This window comes from Gekko japonicus, unplaced genomic scaffold (assembly GCF_001447785.1).
Source record: "Gekko japonicus isolate JY-2015 unplaced genomic scaffold, Gekko_japonicus_V1.1 scaffold16, whole genome shotgun sequence".
Lineage (NCBI taxonomy): Eukaryota > Metazoa > Chordata > Lepidosauria > Squamata > Gekkonidae > Gekko > Gekko japonicus.
The window spans coordinates 995,524-1,014,080 of record NW_015169777.1 but is presented as its reverse complement, the minus strand read 5'-3'; the positions used below and the strand labels follow the sequence as shown (position 1 = coordinate 1,014,080).

The 18,557-nt window shown below is 42.0% G+C and overlaps 2 protein-coding genes across 4 annotated transcripts in view; one reads left to right on the top strand and one right to left on the bottom strand.

The window, feature by feature from the left end:
- LOC107115079 (protein SFI1 homolog) overlaps nt 1–1,330 on the top strand; it is a 20,440-nt gene extending 19,110 nt beyond the window's left edge. The window contains exons 18-20 of the mRNA XM_015416680.1: nt 311–473; nt 725–854; nt 1,138–1,330. Of these exons, the coding sequence (XP_015272166.1) occupies nt 311–473; nt 725–854; nt 1,138–1,330 (486 nt within the window). The remainder of the gene's footprint in view (nt 1–310; nt 474–724; nt 855–1,137) is intronic.
- Nucleotides 1,331–4,652: 3,322 nt separating this feature from the next.
- The window catches only part of PISD (phosphatidylserine decarboxylase), a 93,882-nt gene continuing 79,977 nt past the window's right edge, over nt 4,653–18,557 (bottom strand). For all 3 annotated transcript variants that reach the window (XM_015416726.1, XM_015416728.1, XM_015416727.1), the window contains exons 6-8: nt 8,973–9,119; nt 6,850–7,010; nt 4,653–5,997 (exon numbers count right to left, since the gene is read on the bottom strand). In XM_015416726.1, coding sequence (XP_015272212.1) covers nt 5,773–5,997; nt 6,850–7,010; nt 8,973–9,119 — 533 coding nt within the window. In that variant the 3' untranslated portion in view covers nt 4,653–5,772. The remainder of the gene's footprint in view (nt 5,998–6,849; nt 7,011–8,972; nt 9,120–18,557) is intronic.

Sequence of the window (18,557 nt, the reverse complement as noted above, 5' to 3'; positions counted from 1 at the left end):
ACAGCAAGAGAGGAAGTTTTGGGGAAATGACATGTGGGAGAATGGTTGAATTCTCTGTACCCAGTGCCATGGTTCCAATGCATCCCACCAGCACCATGGAATTTTCTTTTTATTTAAAAAAAAAAAAAGTGATCCCCTTGTGGATTTCCAGCATAAAATGTAGTTTGTCTTAAAAGCTTATTGGATATTAACATACATAAAATTCCATCGAATGGCTTTGCAAGCCTTATAACATGTTTAAAACAGAAACCACAAAGCAAAACTTTGTTTGGCTGCGTATTTGAATGTTTTTGTTTTCTCTCCTTTCCAGGGTGAGGAGAAGTCTTTGAGCTTTCACCCTAAGTGCTATGCTACAAGCCCTCCAGTAGCAGGCCCCTGGAAAGAGAGAGTGGCAACAGGCCAAAGAGAAGACCTGCTCTTGCCAGCAGACTTTGTCAGAAGCAAGAGCCCTTCCTCCCTTTATGGAAGGACAGGTAATAGTGCTGCTCATATGTGTGTTGGCGGAAGGAGCAAAACACTTTCTCTTGTCAGCGAGCATTGGGGCTTTTGAACAATGCAGTGATAATCTGTGCTTCAGGAGAGGAGGCAGTCACTTGGTGGAAAGGATGTTTAGTAGAAGGGGGGAAATATCTTGCATCCCAGCATGGAATTCAGTACAGAATCTGGAAGCTAAGCAGCAGGTTAGCAGGAATTATGTAATCCTGTGTCTTGGTTTTGGTTGCAGGCCAACAGGAAAATCAGATGGACAGTTCCACACGAGAGGCAGAAGTTCATAAGCAGCTGGAGGCTGAGCTCCGACAGATTGGGCAGAAAATGCAATGCTATTACAGAAATCAGCAGTTGCAGGAACTGAAGTGTGTAGTGACGTACCCTTTCCTCATTTGTACTTGGGGCTCTGCCTTAGACATAACTGTTAGTAGCCATTTTATTGGGATTCTCTTTGGGCTGCTACACTGATGTGGTCCTCCTTCAGCAATGGCATCTTGCCCATCAAACACCAGTTATAACTTGTAGTCAGGTTCCAGGCCCAATGGACACGCAGCAACCACCAGCACTGGTGTGAATGGTCAGAACTGTCACAGCTGCTCTCAGTGAGGAGCTGCATGTCAGTAACTCCCATGTGTTCCTCTCCTACAGCTCCACTGAGAGCTGCTGTGATAGGTCATCCTCTCCCAGTAAGCTCTGTGGCTGTTGCCTAGGGCTGCAAGGAGTTGTTGATTCCGTCCTTATTGTGCTTAGATGTACTCAGCTGCTAATCAAAGGAGGAGAGTCTACTGCTATTTATTTCTCCTTGTTTGCTGCAGTTTGGTCAGACAACCTGAAAGAATAAGCACTGCTTAGAATGTAAGGGCGTAATGTCCAATTTTCCCATCAAACCTGGATTACAGAATGTTGCAATCAGTAATGGGCTGAAGCAGGTACTGACTTCTGGCACTTTTTGTGGGGGCTCTCCCAAGTCCTGGGGGGGGGGAATTGGTGGAAACAGTGCGACCGTAGTGCAAGCAGTGCAACAACACTTGCGGGAAGGGCAGGATATAAATTGAAATAATAAATAAAAATAAATATATGAGTACCAGCATTTAAAAAACAAACAGAAAGGCACTGGGCTGGAGGATTACATTGTTCTGTCAGTCCACTCCATTTATCAAAGAAATATATAGAATGTAATTAGTAGCACTGAGAGGAAGAAGTAGAGATGGAATTGCTTCATTGTTTTCAGATGCTGATGCACCATTTGATGAAGCAGAAAACAGATTGTTGGGGGGGTTATAAACCAAATTTGCTGAGGATGGCCTTGGCCAACTCAGTAATCTCCCAACTTCAGTTCCCATCTGTTAAATGGAAATATTAGTGGCCTGCATCATGATTCTATGAAGAAGAAAACATCTGTAAAGTACTGAGCACCTTATACAAACTCTAGTACTGCAAAGTTGCGTAGGCCTGCATGATTGGGAAGTGATAAAATTACCCTTCTTGTTTGTCATCACCAGTCCAAACAGGGAACATTGGGAGTTGTTTCTTTTCTTTCAGATTATGCCATAGAAGGCAACGCATTTTGCTCAAGTGGCTGAAAATGAGTATGGGGACTGAGGAGCAAGCATCTGTGCAGCAAGTAAAAGGAGAATTGGATCAGGTACAAATGCAAGTCCTTCTCAGTATTACTGCGTGAAAGTGTGCTAGATTTGCTCCTTAGTACGATGGCTGACAGTGAAAGGAGACAAGAAAATGAACAGAAAACAAATATGGAATCTTTAAAGACTGACAGAGTTCTGCTCCAGCAGTTTTTTTGTGACTAGAGCTCACTTCCTTCAGGTGGAATGCAGTGGATCCTCATTATGCAGACATACAGGAAGTGATTAAATAAATAAATGCAGGTTTAAAGGACCATGAACTTAAAGCAGTACAGGGTGAAATAAAATTAACTTCATATATTTAAAGGCATGCCTAGTGAGAAGCCATTCACTGCATCTACTCCGCAAAAGTGGATGCTAGGATATTTAAATCTGTTGCTGAAAAAAGGCCACAGGAGTTTAGTGGCATCCTAAAGACTAACTTGGCTGCCCTAATTGAAAAGAAAATGTTGGATCCTGGGAGGGAAGCTAAGCAAATGTGAGACTTGCATCTCAAAACAGGCACATACCCAATTATGTGACAAATACCCCGAGTATTTTTTCTGCTTCTGTGGTTCAACAGCTTTGATTTTTTTTTAAAAATGAAGTTTGTAGCCTTTGGGACTAATAATGATAAATGTGTTTTTAATGAAATCTGAGAAGTAAGGGGGGCCTTGAGTAGGACATTCTGTGGTCAGGGTTCAGGGGTGTCAACGTTCTGTGTAATCCCCTTGCCCTTCCCTTTGCTATGAAACACCCTGCTTCATAGCTGCTTCATTCTGCTTTGGTTGGCACATTTGGTGCTTTGCTTTAAATCTAATAACATTCAGTCTCCTGACCTTGCTTGTTTGTTCTGTCAGTCCAAATTACTGCACTGAAGTACGGTGTTCAAGATTATGATTTGGGTGGCAGCAGAACCGATGTTTTACCCCATGTCAAGAAAATGCAAGTGGCGGGCCCCTGTACATTTATTAATTTTTGAAAAGGAAATGCTTCTGTAGCCAAACTCCCCTTTTGCATCTGGTTCAATTTGGTATTTGTTTTTCATAAGTACACGTAGTAAGAAAGAACAAGATGGGGCAAATCCAAACTATTTACTTGTGAGCAGGTGGCAACAAGAATTCCCAGCGTGTTACCATTCTTTGTTGCTGCTTGTAGGAAGGCCTTGTTACCTTGATAATGGTTCCAAAGCTGCTTGGGTATGTGGTGCTAACTCCTGCTTTAGTGTTCCCTGCAAAAGGTTAAAAGTTATTGCACATAGGCAATTGCACAGATTCCCACCTCTCTCTGTCACACAACTGCTAATGGTTTCTGCATTCTGGTTTCTCTGCAGCTGAAAGTGCAGATCCAATCCCTCACAAGCCAACTTGGAGAAGAGCGAGAAGAGATGCAGAACTACAGCACACGCATCCAGGACATTCAAGCTGCTCTTAACAGCTAAATGACTGCTTGTGCAATGGGACAGTTGACCTTGATAGGGTTAGAGAACCCGCTAGCTCCATGAACTCTGGCAAGGAGTGATGCCTCTGTAAAAAGGTCAGGCGTTTTGTCTTTTTAAAAAATCAAGCAGGGCAAGTCACTTGTTTTATTTAAAAATGTTTGCAATTAATGAGTTAATGTCCATAAGTTGTACATTTTGACATACAAAAATACTGTGCTACTGATACAGTTGAAAAATTAAATGGATTCTCCATGTAGGAGAAATTCACAGCATCACCAAGAAACCCACTCCCACTTATTTAGGATCAGTGTGACCTTTTCAGCCCTGGCTGCCACGCAGCCTAGCTCAGCACAGAACATTCATCCAGTAGAATCCTGTTGAACAGACCAGGCAGAACATCCTTGAGTTCAGAACAATACGGCTAGATAGGCTGAGGAATAAGACATTCGAAGCCATGATGGCTGTGCAGCCACAGTGGGAGCAATTTGTTCCTCCAATGGCTGGAACAAGGCCACCACCCCCCACACCACCCCCGGTGCCTGTCGTCTATTTTCAGCTGCTTTATAACTGTCCCTGTTCAATTAGATTTGCCTCTTGAGTGATGTACCAATACAAGAGATGTCAACTATGATGACATTCTAGGGTTAAAAGAGGGTGACTTGCTGCATAAGAAAGAGAGGCAAGCTAGGCATCATGAAGAAGTCTCTGCCCTACGTCAGTCCCACCACCAGAAAGACGGGGGTCAGTAGAAGCATTCATGCCTCAAGCAAGGACACACACACAGACATATAAAGATCTGCTCTTTTTCTACAGCAGGCACCTTCATCTCTGTATTGTGGGAGTGGGGCTTAGCTTTCTCTTCCAGATACTCCTTCTATATTAAAAGGAGAAGACTCTTGCATTCTTGTCACACGCATGTGTGTGGGTGTGTGCGCGCTGGCAAGTATACACATAAGGCTTAAGATAAGCATACACAAGAGGTGTTTTTAAAGGGAAGATACAATTTAAAGCTAAATAAACTCAGCACTCCTGATGTTTATCTTTGTATGCTTGTTTTTTGAATTCAAAACAATTCTTTTAAAAATAAAGCAATACTCTTTCCAGAAACAGGCATGATGTTAAAGAGTGGAACCCATTCTGAGCATTAGTTTTGAGACACTTGCATGATGAAGCTTCAGAACAGCATTCTTGACATCTGATCTTGCATGGGGAAATTTGAATTTCTGAAGAAAGCTACATAAATATTAGCAAGTTCAGCAAAGAGTGGGAAAAGTCAAATGCATGTGAGAAAAACTGGATTACTCAGAAGATTCCAAATGATTTTTTTAAAGTCTATCCTATTGCTACTTGAATTCTGCATATTTGCAGACTCTCTCACTGCCTCTTCCCTTCCCCCAATCATGGCTACTGACTGTGCTTGCTTTCAACAGCAAAAGAATTCCCACTAGCTGTGCACAGAGAAATGACATCAACTGGGTAGTTTTAATGTTTCAAGCTTAAAGGAGTGTGGGTATCTCCCATACAGAACAGAAACTTTTAAGGCCCAGAAGAGTAAGCTGAAATATTAGGGTTGGGGTGAGCTACACTTATAAGTAAAACAAACACAATCAAGTCAAATAAGGAATGTGGACACAGTGTTTGAGGTTTAAAATACAGTGCAAACTTCTGCTTTAAAGGGAGAGTAACAGATTTAACTTTTTAAAAAGATAAGTCTAATGGTACTTCAATGTTTGATAATCCCCTTGTTCTGCTGGCATTGGACATTTTTTAAATTGACAATGAAACAGGCTTGTATGAAGAGAATCTGGAAAACAAGTTTACCAATTAAAACAATATGGCGCATAAGTCAATCTGCTAGTGTCCCTTTAAAGGAGGAATCTCTCAGCTTCCTCTCCTCCCTCTGACTGCAGAATTTATATTGGCTCAACACAGCCCTCGAGGTTCTGTGCAAAAGCGGGCTGCATAAAGGAGTATAAAGGGAGAAACTATTGTTACTGCAGGCACAGGGAAGAAGAAAAGCCACCCTGGTCAACATTCTTAAAGGCCACGATCCCTGATATGTATGCAGCTCTCATAGTGGGTATGCACTTGCGCAACCCCAGTTTAAGAACAAGTGTCCTCACTCAGGTCCTGCTGAGCAATACTCCCACCTTAGAGAAACTTTTCCTTTTTCAAATTGAGTCCCTATTGCATATAAAACCCCTCCTGGCAGTGGAGGCTCTAAAGAGATCCCAGGGCCTCTCCAAAGCGGATTTTCTGGCCAGGTTTCAGGTAGAAAATAAAATCCTTCGGTGCCTCGAAAATCAAGACGATGGTTGATCCCAGGTTAAACTCTCCTAAATGTTCTCCCTTTCTCATGGGGATGCCCTCTTTGTTGTTGTTGGTTACAAAGCTGAAGTCATTATAGGAGCCTTTGCTGTATCGGGGGCTGTTTGTACGCAGGTCCTGCACAGACAGAAAGTGATGTTACTTAGCATCTTTGTTATTCAGGAAGGAAGAAAACTTGCCATTATGCCCTTCCTGAAAGCATAAGGCAGTTACCCATTTTTGTGGTTATCCCCCCACCCCCCACCCAAGTCAATCTGCCAGCTTAGTCTTTTGTGGGCTAAAGAAAAAGAAACCGCTTTTGCAGCACTTGCCTGCCTGGAGGCAATAGTGACCACAGGCAACAAGGTAAGTGGCTACTTGCAAGCCTAATGTATGGCCAAGAAGTATCTACGCAACCGCTCTAATACTAAAATAGTATTCAGTTGTTTTCTTAGCTTTACCCAAGGAAGGAAAAGTAGATACTTGAATTAATCTCAAATGACAGCAACAAGCAAGAGTTTCTACAGGAAAGATAACTGGATACATCACCGTTTGTACCCATACTAAGACTTCCACATCTGGGTGTGCTAAGGTTCCACATTATTATAAAAATGCTGTTCCTCTGCTACCCCACTGCTGTTCCCTTCCAGAGTCTTAGGCAAAGGTCCCTCCCAGCCCTATTATCAAAGGTCTGTTTACTTGGAGGTTTCAGGGAATGAACCCAGGACCTACATGCATATACTGTATTGCTAAACTGTGGTCTCTTCTACACAACATAGAATGGCTCTGGCTCAAACAAAACTAAAAAACTGAGGTTCAGGGGACTTGAGCCTACTTTGGAAACTGAGAGCATTTGGTAGCTTTGCCTGCTTGGACCTTTTGTTAAAACAACTGCTTTACTTCTACTCTGAATTTTGAGACAGACGTAACAGTTGCACCTCCCTCATAATTCTGCCATTGCTTCCTCTTAAAAGCAAGATTCCTACTCACTTGGTCAAAATAGATGCGGATAGACCCCACGTTTTGTGCTCCAACGGCTGTCAAAGAAAAAAAGCCATGTTTCCAGCAACCACTGAGGACAACTCGTTCATTATGGCAGAAGAGTTCCTTGATCCAGCGAGCAACCCCGGGATTCACAGACATCAGGGAGCCTGAGTGAACCAGGAGAGAAGAGTGAAAGCCTTCATTTACTCATCCAGCTATTGTAAGTATTGGGGACACATGATCAGGAATGACCCATAAGACAAAACTCAAGACTCATGGGTCAGGATCACTGCAGTACATGAGCCAGATAATAGTAAAATAAAAACAAGAGAAGATCCACTTTTATTACAGCCCCCAGCGGCAACAAGCCAGTTTGGTGTAGCAGTTAAGTGCGTGGACTCTAATCTGGGAGAACCAGGTTTGATTCTTCACTCCTCCACATGCAGCTGCTGGTGTGACCTTGGATCAGTCACAAGTTGTCTCAGAGTTGTTCTCTCAAGAGCAGTCCTCAAAAGAGCTCTCTCAGCCCCACCTACCGCACAGGGTGTCTGTTGTGGGGAGGGGAAGGGAAAGGAGTTTGTAAGCCACTCTGAGACTCCGAGTGAAGGGCGGGGTATAAATCCAATTTCTCCTTCTTCAAGTTCTTTTTGGGGAGGGATACAGTTATTTTATTCTATGGTCATTCTAAAGCAAACCAGTTTGCCAGGAGCAACAAATAGTGGGGCAGTTTGTAGCAAAAGAAGGAGGGGGAGGAAGGATATGATCATTACTTTTTCCCATTTTAAAATCCTTTAGGAAGAAGTCTTTGGCAGGGATGCATATAAGGCATCACTTGCAGTGTCTTTTGGCTTAGCCTTCCCTCCATCATATTCGGAATATGTGAAAGGAATCTGTATAGTTACATCCTTTCATTGTTCTGTGTCTTAAACGCAATTTTTAGCAAGTGCTACAGGGCTTGCCTTTAACAGCCATTTCCCCATTTCCTACCCTTATCTCCCTGAAATTAGGGCAAGAAGGGAGCTTGCTTATGCCTGCACCAAGCCATGTGGGTTCAAAGCCACCTCCAAATATGAGCAAAGCGCAAAAGGCAAGAGAAGCTCCGGTGAGTCAGACCTGGTGCAGCAGGAGTGGCCTTCACCCCCCCAAGATGTGCATGGTGCCAAACCTTCAAAGGTGCAGCCCAAAGTCCCTCTGGTGGTCTCTGGGACGGCTGAAGACAATGAGGAAGATGCAAGTATAGAGTAGGCATCCTTCCCCAATCCCCAGTGAGCCTACAGGCAAATCATTCTGATTTGGCATCTAAATAAAGATGGTCACCATGACATTCATGGCAATTCTAGTTTAGACACCTTCTGCCCAAGCCATGCCAGCTGGCACAGCAATCAGATGCAACACCTGTGCCTAAAGCACTGGAATTTGAATACTGCTTCAAAATCTAGCACATCTCTGTTTTTCCTTTCCAGGGAAATAAAATGCTGTAATCTGTAATCATGAAAGGGAGGGGAGGAAGGGTTGCCTCAGTGCAAAGTTCTTGTGGTCCTTTCTTACATGCCCAGGAAAATGCTGATCGCCACTTTGGGGTCAGGAAGCAATTTTTCTCCAGGCCAGTTTGGCTGGAGATCCTGGAGGGTTTTTGTCATCTTCTGGGCATGGAAAAGCGGTCACTGCAGGGGTGGAGGGGGGAGGCATTTGTGAATTTCCTGCATTGTGCAGGGGGTTGGACTAGATGACCCTGATGACCCCTTCTAACTCTATGATTCTATGTCTGGTGTACTAAAGTTGCATGAGAAGCAACTGAGACCCAGTGTATATGAGTTGCTGGGTGTGTGATAAGCTGACAGCATCACTTCTAAATGTGGTATTGCAGACCTCAGGAAAAGGGGTAGAGACTTCAGATGTTCTGGGGTCACCCAGACATTTCAAGAAAGCTTCTTTGCATTACACAATAATAAACCTGTCTCCCAGATCCATGCTGCCGAAGAAGCATTAGAGTTCTCCAAGCAATTCAACACCTGGGATAGCCAAGTGATAAAGCATGTGTCTCCAGTACACTATTTTTCATAGTGCCCCGAAAGACTTTCTCAATGACATACTGGCTCTGTGTCTCCCACCTCTAAAACGAAGCCTACCTGGGAAGTGACGCCGATGAGACACTGTCCAGTCAGTGGGTGAATGGAAACAGTGGTAATCTCCAGGTGCCAGGTAAATCACACAGTGATAGAGTTCATTGTTTTCTTGTGTGACCAGCTGCTTTTGGAAGGAGTCGGGGCAGGAGGCTGGAAGACAGCAAGAAAACAAATTTGCTTTCAAGGATTTCAACACAAAATCCAGAACAGAGGATTAGCAGCACAGACCTCCAACTAGGCTTGGTGCTGGTAGTGGGGATGCTCTAAATGGCATAAGCCTGTATTTTAAAAAACACAAAGATTGATTCTCTAATGTCACATCAGTATAATAGCTGCAAAGATGTGGGATAAAGCAAAAAAAGAGAATTCGCTTTTTGAATGTCTCCAAGGTCAAGAATTTACACCATTCACAAAACGGCGCGCATGTAAAGAGAGACAGCTTCAACTGTCATGAAGATAGAAGCCTAAAGCCTGAGCTCCCAACCCCATCCCAGACTGTAACAATTTATTTGAATAATAGGAGACTCAAGGACAACAGCTAAGGTCATGGGAAGTAAAGGAGATCGAGAATCACAAGCTCCACAGTAAGATCCCACTCTTGTCAACTCATACTTCACGCAAGGGAAACCTGCCGCAGGAAGGAAATCAGATTTTAAAATGGCCACTGAGGATTCCACTGCCTCACAGGACGCAGCTCCCATTACAAAACAAAGATATAATAGAAGCCTTACTCTCCGTGAAGACCGAGATCTTAGAGGAGATGTCTCTCCTCTTAAAACCCATCACAGACCAGATAAATGAACTAAGAAGTGGCTTAGAGCAAACTACACAGCTAGCTGATACGGTGACAGAAATGGGACTAATGGCACAAGAGGAAATCAGAGCCCTTCAACAACGTGAAGCCTGGCTTTTTTTTTTTTAAGTAGAGGAAAAACAGACCTAGATAAGCTATGGCTATCTACAAATGATAAGCTTATACAGAAGTTATATAATTTTCTCCTTGATGAATATGAATGCGATGAAATAGTGAAATGTTCAATGGTCACGTGGATGCAGGATATGGGTCATACTATAGATATAGACACTTTAAGATCAATTCCATATAAGGAAAATGTGTACAAAATGTTTCACAGGTGGCATTAGTCACTGGATAAGGTGGCAAAATGCTATGCAAACTTATGAAAAAACTGCTGGAAATGTAAAAACAATGTGGGCACCTTCTACCACAATTGGTGGAGGTGCCATATAACACAGCAATACTGGCAGAAAGTTCATAATCATCTTAGAGATTTTATTTTATTTTTTTAATTTAAATTTTTTATTTTATTTCAACTTAAACAATACACAAACTTTCATGGTTGTCAACAACAATAGAACTCAACAAGGTAACTGCATAAGTTTATACAAACTTCGAAATAGATTACATGTGGTGAAAAACGTCATAATACTTTTTAGGAACACTGAATTTAGAGAACTCAGAATTAAACATAATGTTCAAGAAAAGGGAACCATTTCAAATGAAGATTAGGGTTTTTACGTGAGAGGTTTGAATTAACTGTTACATCGGATATTTTATCCATGGCGTAATAATCCCATATTTTCAAACGCCATGAGAAGAGAAGAAGAGAAGAGATTGGATTTATACCCCGCCCTTCACTACCCAAAGGTGTCTCAGAGTGACTTACAAACTCATTTCCCTTCCCCTCCCCACAACAGACACCCTGTGAGGTAGGTGGGGCTGAGAGAGCTCTTGGAGAAACTGCTCTTTTTCAAGAACAGCTCTTATCAGAGCTACGGCTTGCCCAAGGTCATCCAGCCAGGTGCAAGTGGAGGAGTGGGGAATCAAGCCCGGTTCTCCCAGGTTAGAGTCCGCACACTTAACCGCTACACCAAACAGTAATAGCCTATTTGGGGATTTCCAACAACTGGCAATGATAACCTTTGCAGCCGTTAATAAAACTGATATGAGGTCTTGCCTAATTTTGGGTATATGAGAGTCTGCCCAATAGTCTAGTAAAATAAGGTCAGGTTGCATAGGGATTAAATAACCTGTAATATCTTTGATAGATAAGACTACTTTGGACCAAAATTGTTGTACAAAAACGCTTGACCACCAACAGTGCATAAAAGTACCCCGCTGCCCACAAGATCTCCAGCATAGAGGGGAATTTGAATTGGAGATTTTATTTATTTATTTAGGCATTTTTACCCCGCCCTCCCCGCGAGCGGGCTCAGGGCGGCTTACAAGGGGCATGAGTTCATACACAAAAACAGTAAAATCATGAATACTAGTAACAATAACAATAATAAAGTGCTTTCTGTAAACAAGGCGGTCTTGAGTGGTTTTGATGGCGTCCTCAATCCTCCCCATTGGGGTGGCACTGTCCAGCATATAGTTCGAACCAATCCCACATTATCAGTGCCATGCAATTTATGGCGGAACTTCCAAGTGCGATTCCTAATCCCGATTGTATCACCACCATTGGTGGTGGTGGCAGTGGCAGCCCCTATGTGAAAGCCTGGCGGAAGAGCTCCGTCTTGCAGGCCCTGCGGAACTGCATAAGGTCCCGCAGAGCCCTGATCTTCGGGAGCTCGTTCCACCAGGTAGGGGCCGCCACTGAAAAGGATCTAGCCCTGGTTGCAGCAAGCTTTACCTCCCGGGGGCCTGGGATCACCAGGGGGTGTTGGGTCCCCGACCGAAGTGCTCTTGGGGGTATATATGGGGAAAGGCAGTCCCTCAGGTAAGTCGGACCCTGGCCATGTAGGGCTTTAAAGGTGAGTACCAGTACTTTGAAGCGGATTCGGTATGCTATTGGCAGCCAGTGCAGTGCTTTCAACCCAGGCTGAATGTGCTCCCACTTGGGGAGACCCATCAGCAGCCTGGCCACCACATTCTGCACTAGCTGCAGCTTCCGGATCTGTGACAAAGGCAGCCCCATGTAGAGAGCGTTACAGTAGTCTAGCCTTGAAGTGACCATCGCATGGATCACTGTAGCCAGGTCATCGCGGTCGAGGAAGGGGGTCAACTGCCGAATCTGCCTCAGATGGTAAAAAGCAGATCTGGCAGTGGCTGCCACCTGGGCCTCCATAGTTAAGGAGGGATCCAGGAGCACTCCCAAACTCCTAACCTCTGATGCTGGCACCAGAGGCACCCCATCGAAGGACGGGAGAGGGAGCCCCAACCCCGAACCATTCCGGCTCAGGCACAGGACCTCCGTCTTCGCTGGGTTTAGTTTCAGCCGGCTCAGCCTGAGCCACCCCGCCACAGCCTGTAATCCCCTGTTCAGATCTTCTGGGTCGGAGCCCGACCGGCCACCCAACATCAGATAGAGCTGAGTGTCATCTGCATATTGATGACACCCCAGCCCATACCTCCTGGCAATTTGGGCGAGGGGGCGCATGTAGATGTTGAACAACATCGGGGAGAGCACCGCCCCCTGAGGCACACCACATTCCAATGGGTGCCTCCGGGACTGCTGCTCCTCTGTCCTCTGTCCACGACCCTGGAGAAAAGAGGCAAGCCATTGAAGAGTGAGTCCCTGTATCCCCACGTCAGCGAGGCGGTGGTCAGCAACTGGTGGTCAACCGCGTCAAACGCAGCTGACAGATCTAACAACAACAGTGCCACCACACCGCCTCGATCCAGATGCCTCCGGAGATCGTCAGTAAGGGCAACCAGCACCGTCTCCATCCCGTTGCCAGGGCGAAAGCCGGACTGGAGTGGATGGGTGTGAGATACCATCTGGTAAGGATTTTGTAGCTTTGGAATTGAATATTTAATGAGTGGGACCTGAGTGATGGGGATGACCAGATTTCTTCCCAGTCGGAAGGTAGGAATGTAGTGTCACAATCTGTTTGCCAGGCCTCTTGATAACTTAAAGTTTTAGTAGATTGAGAGTGAAGGAGGTCTGCATAGATATATGAGATGTAACTTTTGAACGAATTTTTGTTAAGCTTTAGCAACCGCTCAAAGGGGGTAAGTGGTCTATTGAGATCTGATTGCTTCTTCATAGACTCAATCAAGTGAGTAACTTGAGTGTATTCGAACCACGGTAAAGAGCAGTTGTGTTCACTTTCAAGAAGATCTTTCTTTTTGATATCTTTGTTGGAGATGATTGTGTGAAGACTGTTGATACAGTTCTCTTTCCATGTTGTAAATGTCGAGCGCGCTTGCCCTGGGGTAAACCAGGAGACATTAGTAAAAGTTGTCATGGGCGAGATAGATGGGGCTAAGATGTTTTTTCTTTTATCCCAGATTGCCATTAAGGTGGAGAGAAAGTTGTTTCGAAGTATTGAAGACGGTCTACTAGAACTGGTTTCCCATAGTAGGGATTGGAGAGGAATAGCATTCAAGTGAATTTCTTCTATGGCTTTCCAATCTGAGTTAAAGGAAGAGTTATAGAGTTTTAGTAGGCCTAACAAGATTGCAGCATTATGGTATAATTGCAGGTCCGGGAGAGCTAGGCCACCCGCGTTTTGTGGCCGTATGAGGGTTTCGTATGATACTCTGTGTATGCCCGGACTTCCGGTTGATGGCGGCATGCTTGCGGACTCACCTCCCGGGGGTGTCTCCGTGCTCCGGCGGAAGGAGGGGGCAAGCAGGCTCGTAACCCCCCCCCAAGGGGCCCTGGCCAGGGAGCTCTGAGGGGGTAGCCTCTTCGATGGCGGAATGCCAGAGAATCGAGGCACCCCTTTGCTCCAGTGGTTCTTCCAGCCAAGAGACTGAATGGTACAAGTGAAGCTAACTGGGTCAAGCGCAGGAGATCGGGCGTGAAAAATGATGAAAGAAGCGTGGTCGGATGGCCAACTATGGTAAACAAATTTTATTTTCTCAGGAATACAACATATAAAACTTTTCATTCTATCAATTGTCTACCCCATTCCCAGTTCCTCCCCTCCCTCCAATGGCTTCCCACAATGCTTCCACCCCTGCTCCAAATTACTTCATATCATCAACAATATCAGTTTCTCATCATTACAATCTAAAGATAACATCATTTGACTTAATATTGATCTAAACATATTAAGTTTTGTTTCACATCCCAGTTCTTTTCCAGATAAATTTTAAAGTCATTCCATTCTCCAAAAAACTCATCGTCTTCTTTGTTATTCAATTTTTTTGTAATCTTATCCATTTGTGCCATGAACAGAACTTTTTGTATCCATTCTTCAACCTCTGGTACCTTTTCTGTCTTCCAAAACTGAGCATAAATCATTCTCGCTGTCACTATCAGGTACCAGAGTAAAGTCTTTTTAGTCGTATTGACTTCTTCCATTTTAAGTCCCAAAAGCAGAATTTCCGGTGCTTTTTTAAAAGAACATTTCAATATTTTTTGCATTTCATTGTGGACTTTTGTCCAAAAGTCTACAGCTTTCTCACAAGTCCACCACATATGATAAAATGAGCCCTCATGCCTCTTACATTTCCAGCATTTGTTTGACATATTTTGATTCATATTTGCAATTTTCTTAGGTGTCATGTACCACCTATACATCATCTTATAACAATTTTCTTTAACATTAGTACATGTCGAGATCTTAATAGAATTTTTCCACAAATATTCCCAGGTTTCCATAGCCACTTCCTTATTCATATTAATAGCCCATTTTAACATTTGTTCTTTAACAGTTTCATCTTCAGTATACCATTTTAACAACACCTTATACATTTTAGAAATATTTTTTCCTCCTCCACTCTCCCATACCTTTTCAATTTCATTTTTTTCCTCTCTAAAACCATAGTTTTTTTTGTCAGATCTAAAAAGATCATAAATCTGCATATATTTCAACCACTCATATTCATATTCAATTTCATTCTGCTTTTTCATTACCCACTCTGTTCCCTCTTTTTTAATTAAATCTCTATATGGCAACCAGTCTCTACCTCGCTGTCTTGAGTAAGATATCAACACTTCTACTGGTACAATCCACAATGGTCTTAAGTCACTCTGGTACTTCTTATATCTTGTCCATACCATATACAAAGCTTTTCTCACCAAGTGAAGTTTAAAAAAACTGTCCATTTTTATCTTGTCATACCATAAATATGCATGCCAGCCAAATCTACAATCATGCCCTTCCAACCCCAACAATCTGTCATTTTCAAGCTTCACCCATTGATCCATCCATGTTAGACAAACCGCTTCATAATATAGTCTAAGATTTGGCATTTGTAGACCTCCTCTTTCTTTGGCATCACAAAGTATTTTCATTTTGATCCTTGGTTTCTTGCCTGCCCAAACAAATTTTGACAACTCTTGTTGCCACTTGGCCAACAAATCCGTTTTATGCAGAATTGGTATTGTTTGGAACAGGAACATCAAACGTGGTAGGACATTCATTTTTATAACTGATATTCTTCCCATCAGTGATAAGTTCATTTTATCCCATTTCTTAAAATCTTGAGTCAGCTTAGTCCATAATTTCTCATAATTATTCTTATATAGGTCTATATTTTTTGCCGTTAATTCAATTCCAAGGTATTTTGTTTTTTTAACTACTTCACATTGTACCAGTTCTTGTAGTTCCACTTGTTTTTGTTTGATCATGTTTTTACATATAAGTTTTGTTTTATTCTTATTTACGTAAAAGCCGGCCAATTCTCCAAACTCCTTTATTTTTTGAAAAAGCAATGTCAATTTTTCTGTTGGGTTTTCCACCATAAACATTACATCGTCTGCAAATGCTCGATATTTGTATTGGTGTCCTTTATGTGTCAAGCCCTTTATTTCTTGATCGTACTGTATTTTTTGTAAAAGTATTTCCAATACCCAGATAAATAATAACGGTGATAACGGACAACCTTGCCTTGTTCCTTTCTGTACTTTGAAGTTATCTGTCAGTTCTTTATTCACATTTATTTTAGCTCTTTGTTCAGAATAGATAGCTTCAATACAATTTCTAAAATGTTGTCCCGCTTCAATCTTTTCCATCATCTGGTGCATAAAATTCCAATTAAGATTGTCAAAAGCTTTTTCTGCATCAACAAACAGAAAAGCTACTTCTTTTTCTGGGTGCTTTTCATAATATTCAATTGCGTCCATTACTATTCTTACATTGTCTCTAATCTGCCTTTTGGGTAAAAAGCCCGCTTGATCTTCAGAAATTACCGTTTGTAAATAGTTTTTCACCCTTTCTGCAATAATTTTTGCAAAGATTTTATAATCGTTGTTCAAAAGAGATATTGGCCTGTAGTTCTTTACATTTGTTGAATCTTGTCCTTCCTTTGGAATCAAAGAAATAATTGCTTCTTTCCATGAGTCCGGCACCTTTTTGTTTTCTCTTATTTCGTTGGTTAAAGCTTCCAGGACCGGGGAAATTTCTTCTTTCATCTTTTTGTAGAATTTCGCTGTAAATCCGTCCGGCCCAGGCGCCTTCCCCAACTTTGTCTCTTCTATTGCCTTCATCACTTCTTCTTTTTGAATTGGACCATTTAATAAATCTTTGTATTCCTTACTTATTTTTGGTAGTGGAATCTCCTTTAAATATGTTTTAATCTTCTCAAGATCAACTCTAGTTGTTTGGAATAGTTTAGCATAATACTTGAAGAAACATCTCTTTATTCCATTAGGATCAACGAACTCTTTTCCATCTTCTATTATTTTGGTTATCATTCTTCTCTCTCTTCTAGCCTTAAGTTGCCAAGCTAAGTATTTTCCCGGTTTGTTCGCCCCTTCAAAAGATTTCTGTTGTAACTTCTTTAAATTCCAATACATTTCCTGATTCCAAGTCTCATTCAGTTGTTCCTTCAGCAACTTTAATTCTTTAATAATTTGCTTTTTTCCAGGCTTCTTTTTTAATTCCTTTTCTTTCTGAGCAATTTTTTCTAACACTTCTGTTTGTTTTTGAAGTTTTTCCTTTTTTTGCTTCACGTTTTGCGAGATGAGAATTCCTCTCATCACCGCTTTATAAGCATCCCATACAATCTGTATCGGTGTTTCTTTATTTAAATTTTGTTGAAAGAATTGTTTCGTTTCTTCCTTTAACATCTCAATTACCGTTTTCTTATCCAACAAGTCTTCATTAATCCTCCACAGAAAGGGTTTTTTCCTTTCTGTGGAACTCCATACCACCGGATTGTGATCTGAATTACATCTTGGCAAAATTTCAGTCTTATGTGTTTTCATTGATAATTCTTCAGACATCCAAATCATATCAATTCTGGAAAAAGAGCAATGTCTATTGGAATAAAAAGTAAAGTCTTTCTGCATCGGGTTCCATTTCCTCCAAACATCTTCTAATTTTTCTTGCTTAACTAATTCAAAAAAATTCTTTGGCAATTTTCCGCTGAATTCGTTGTCCTTTTGTGGTTTTCTGTCTAGACGATCTATTGTCCCATTAAAGTCTCCGGCCATAATAACTTGCTCATAAGTCAATTGTTGTAATTGGTCAGTTATATCCTTAAAAAATTTTTCCTTTGCTCCATTGGGTGCGTACACGTTGATCAACAATGTTTTTTTCTGCTGAATCATTAATTCCACACCCACGTATCTGCCATCTATGTCCTTAAAAATTTCTGTAGGTTGTAACTCCTTCTTCACATATGTCACAACTCCTTTTTTCTTGTTTGAGGCCGCAGAACAAAATTCAATTCCAAATAAAGCATTCTTTAAATATTTTATATCCTGTTTTCTAATATGTGTTTCTTGCAAGCATATCACGTTGCATTTCTGTTTCTGTATCCAATGATTGATTCTTTTCCTCTTGTTTGGTGAATTTAATCCATTAACATTCCATGACAACAATTTGTACTCCATTATGCGTTTTATTTTAAAGTTCTCCAAAGACGTCCGCATTGTCCGCCTTAAATTTATAAAAGTCCATCATCGATCTGATCTGAATCCTCCCACCTTGATACGTAAAGGATAAACCTTGTGGAATCTCCCATCTATATCTGATGCTCAAAGCTCTGAGTTTGTCCGCCAAGGATTTATACCTTTTCCTGTCTTGCAGTATTGTTCTTGGGAGTTCTCTCATCACCATAATTTTGTTTCCCTCTATTACAAAAGGGACGTTGAATTGCTTCTTGAATATCTCCTCTGTTATTGATCTTGTTACAAATTGTACAATTACATCCCTTGGTAAATTCTTCTTTTCTGCAATTCTGGAGTTCACTCTATAAATCAAATCAAAGTCTGAGTCCATTGACCCTTCCTCCTCGCCCAGAAAAGCCGTTATCACTTCCATCATTTTTTCTTTTAAGTTCTCATTCTCTGTTTCCTTAATGCCTCTGAATCTCAGATGAGTCTGCATCCTTCTGAACTCCATCATTGTCTCTGATCTTGTAATTTGTTGAGTCAAAGAATCTTGTTTCTCTTCTATTTTTTGTATCTTCTCCTCTGTCTCTGTAGTCTTGGTTGCATTTGCTTGAACATCCTTCTTAACTCCTTCCATTTCTTGCTTGATTGAAGTTATTTCTGTAGTAACCAATTCCTTCAATGCTGTTATGTTCTTCTCTTGGACTTCTTCTAGATGTTTCAGATGAATCTGAGTTTGCTTCTCCAGTTGGTCCCCCAATGTTTTTTCTATCTGCTCCCCCATGGCTTGTATTGCCTCTGTCATTCTCTTCTCCATTGCTTCCATGGAGGC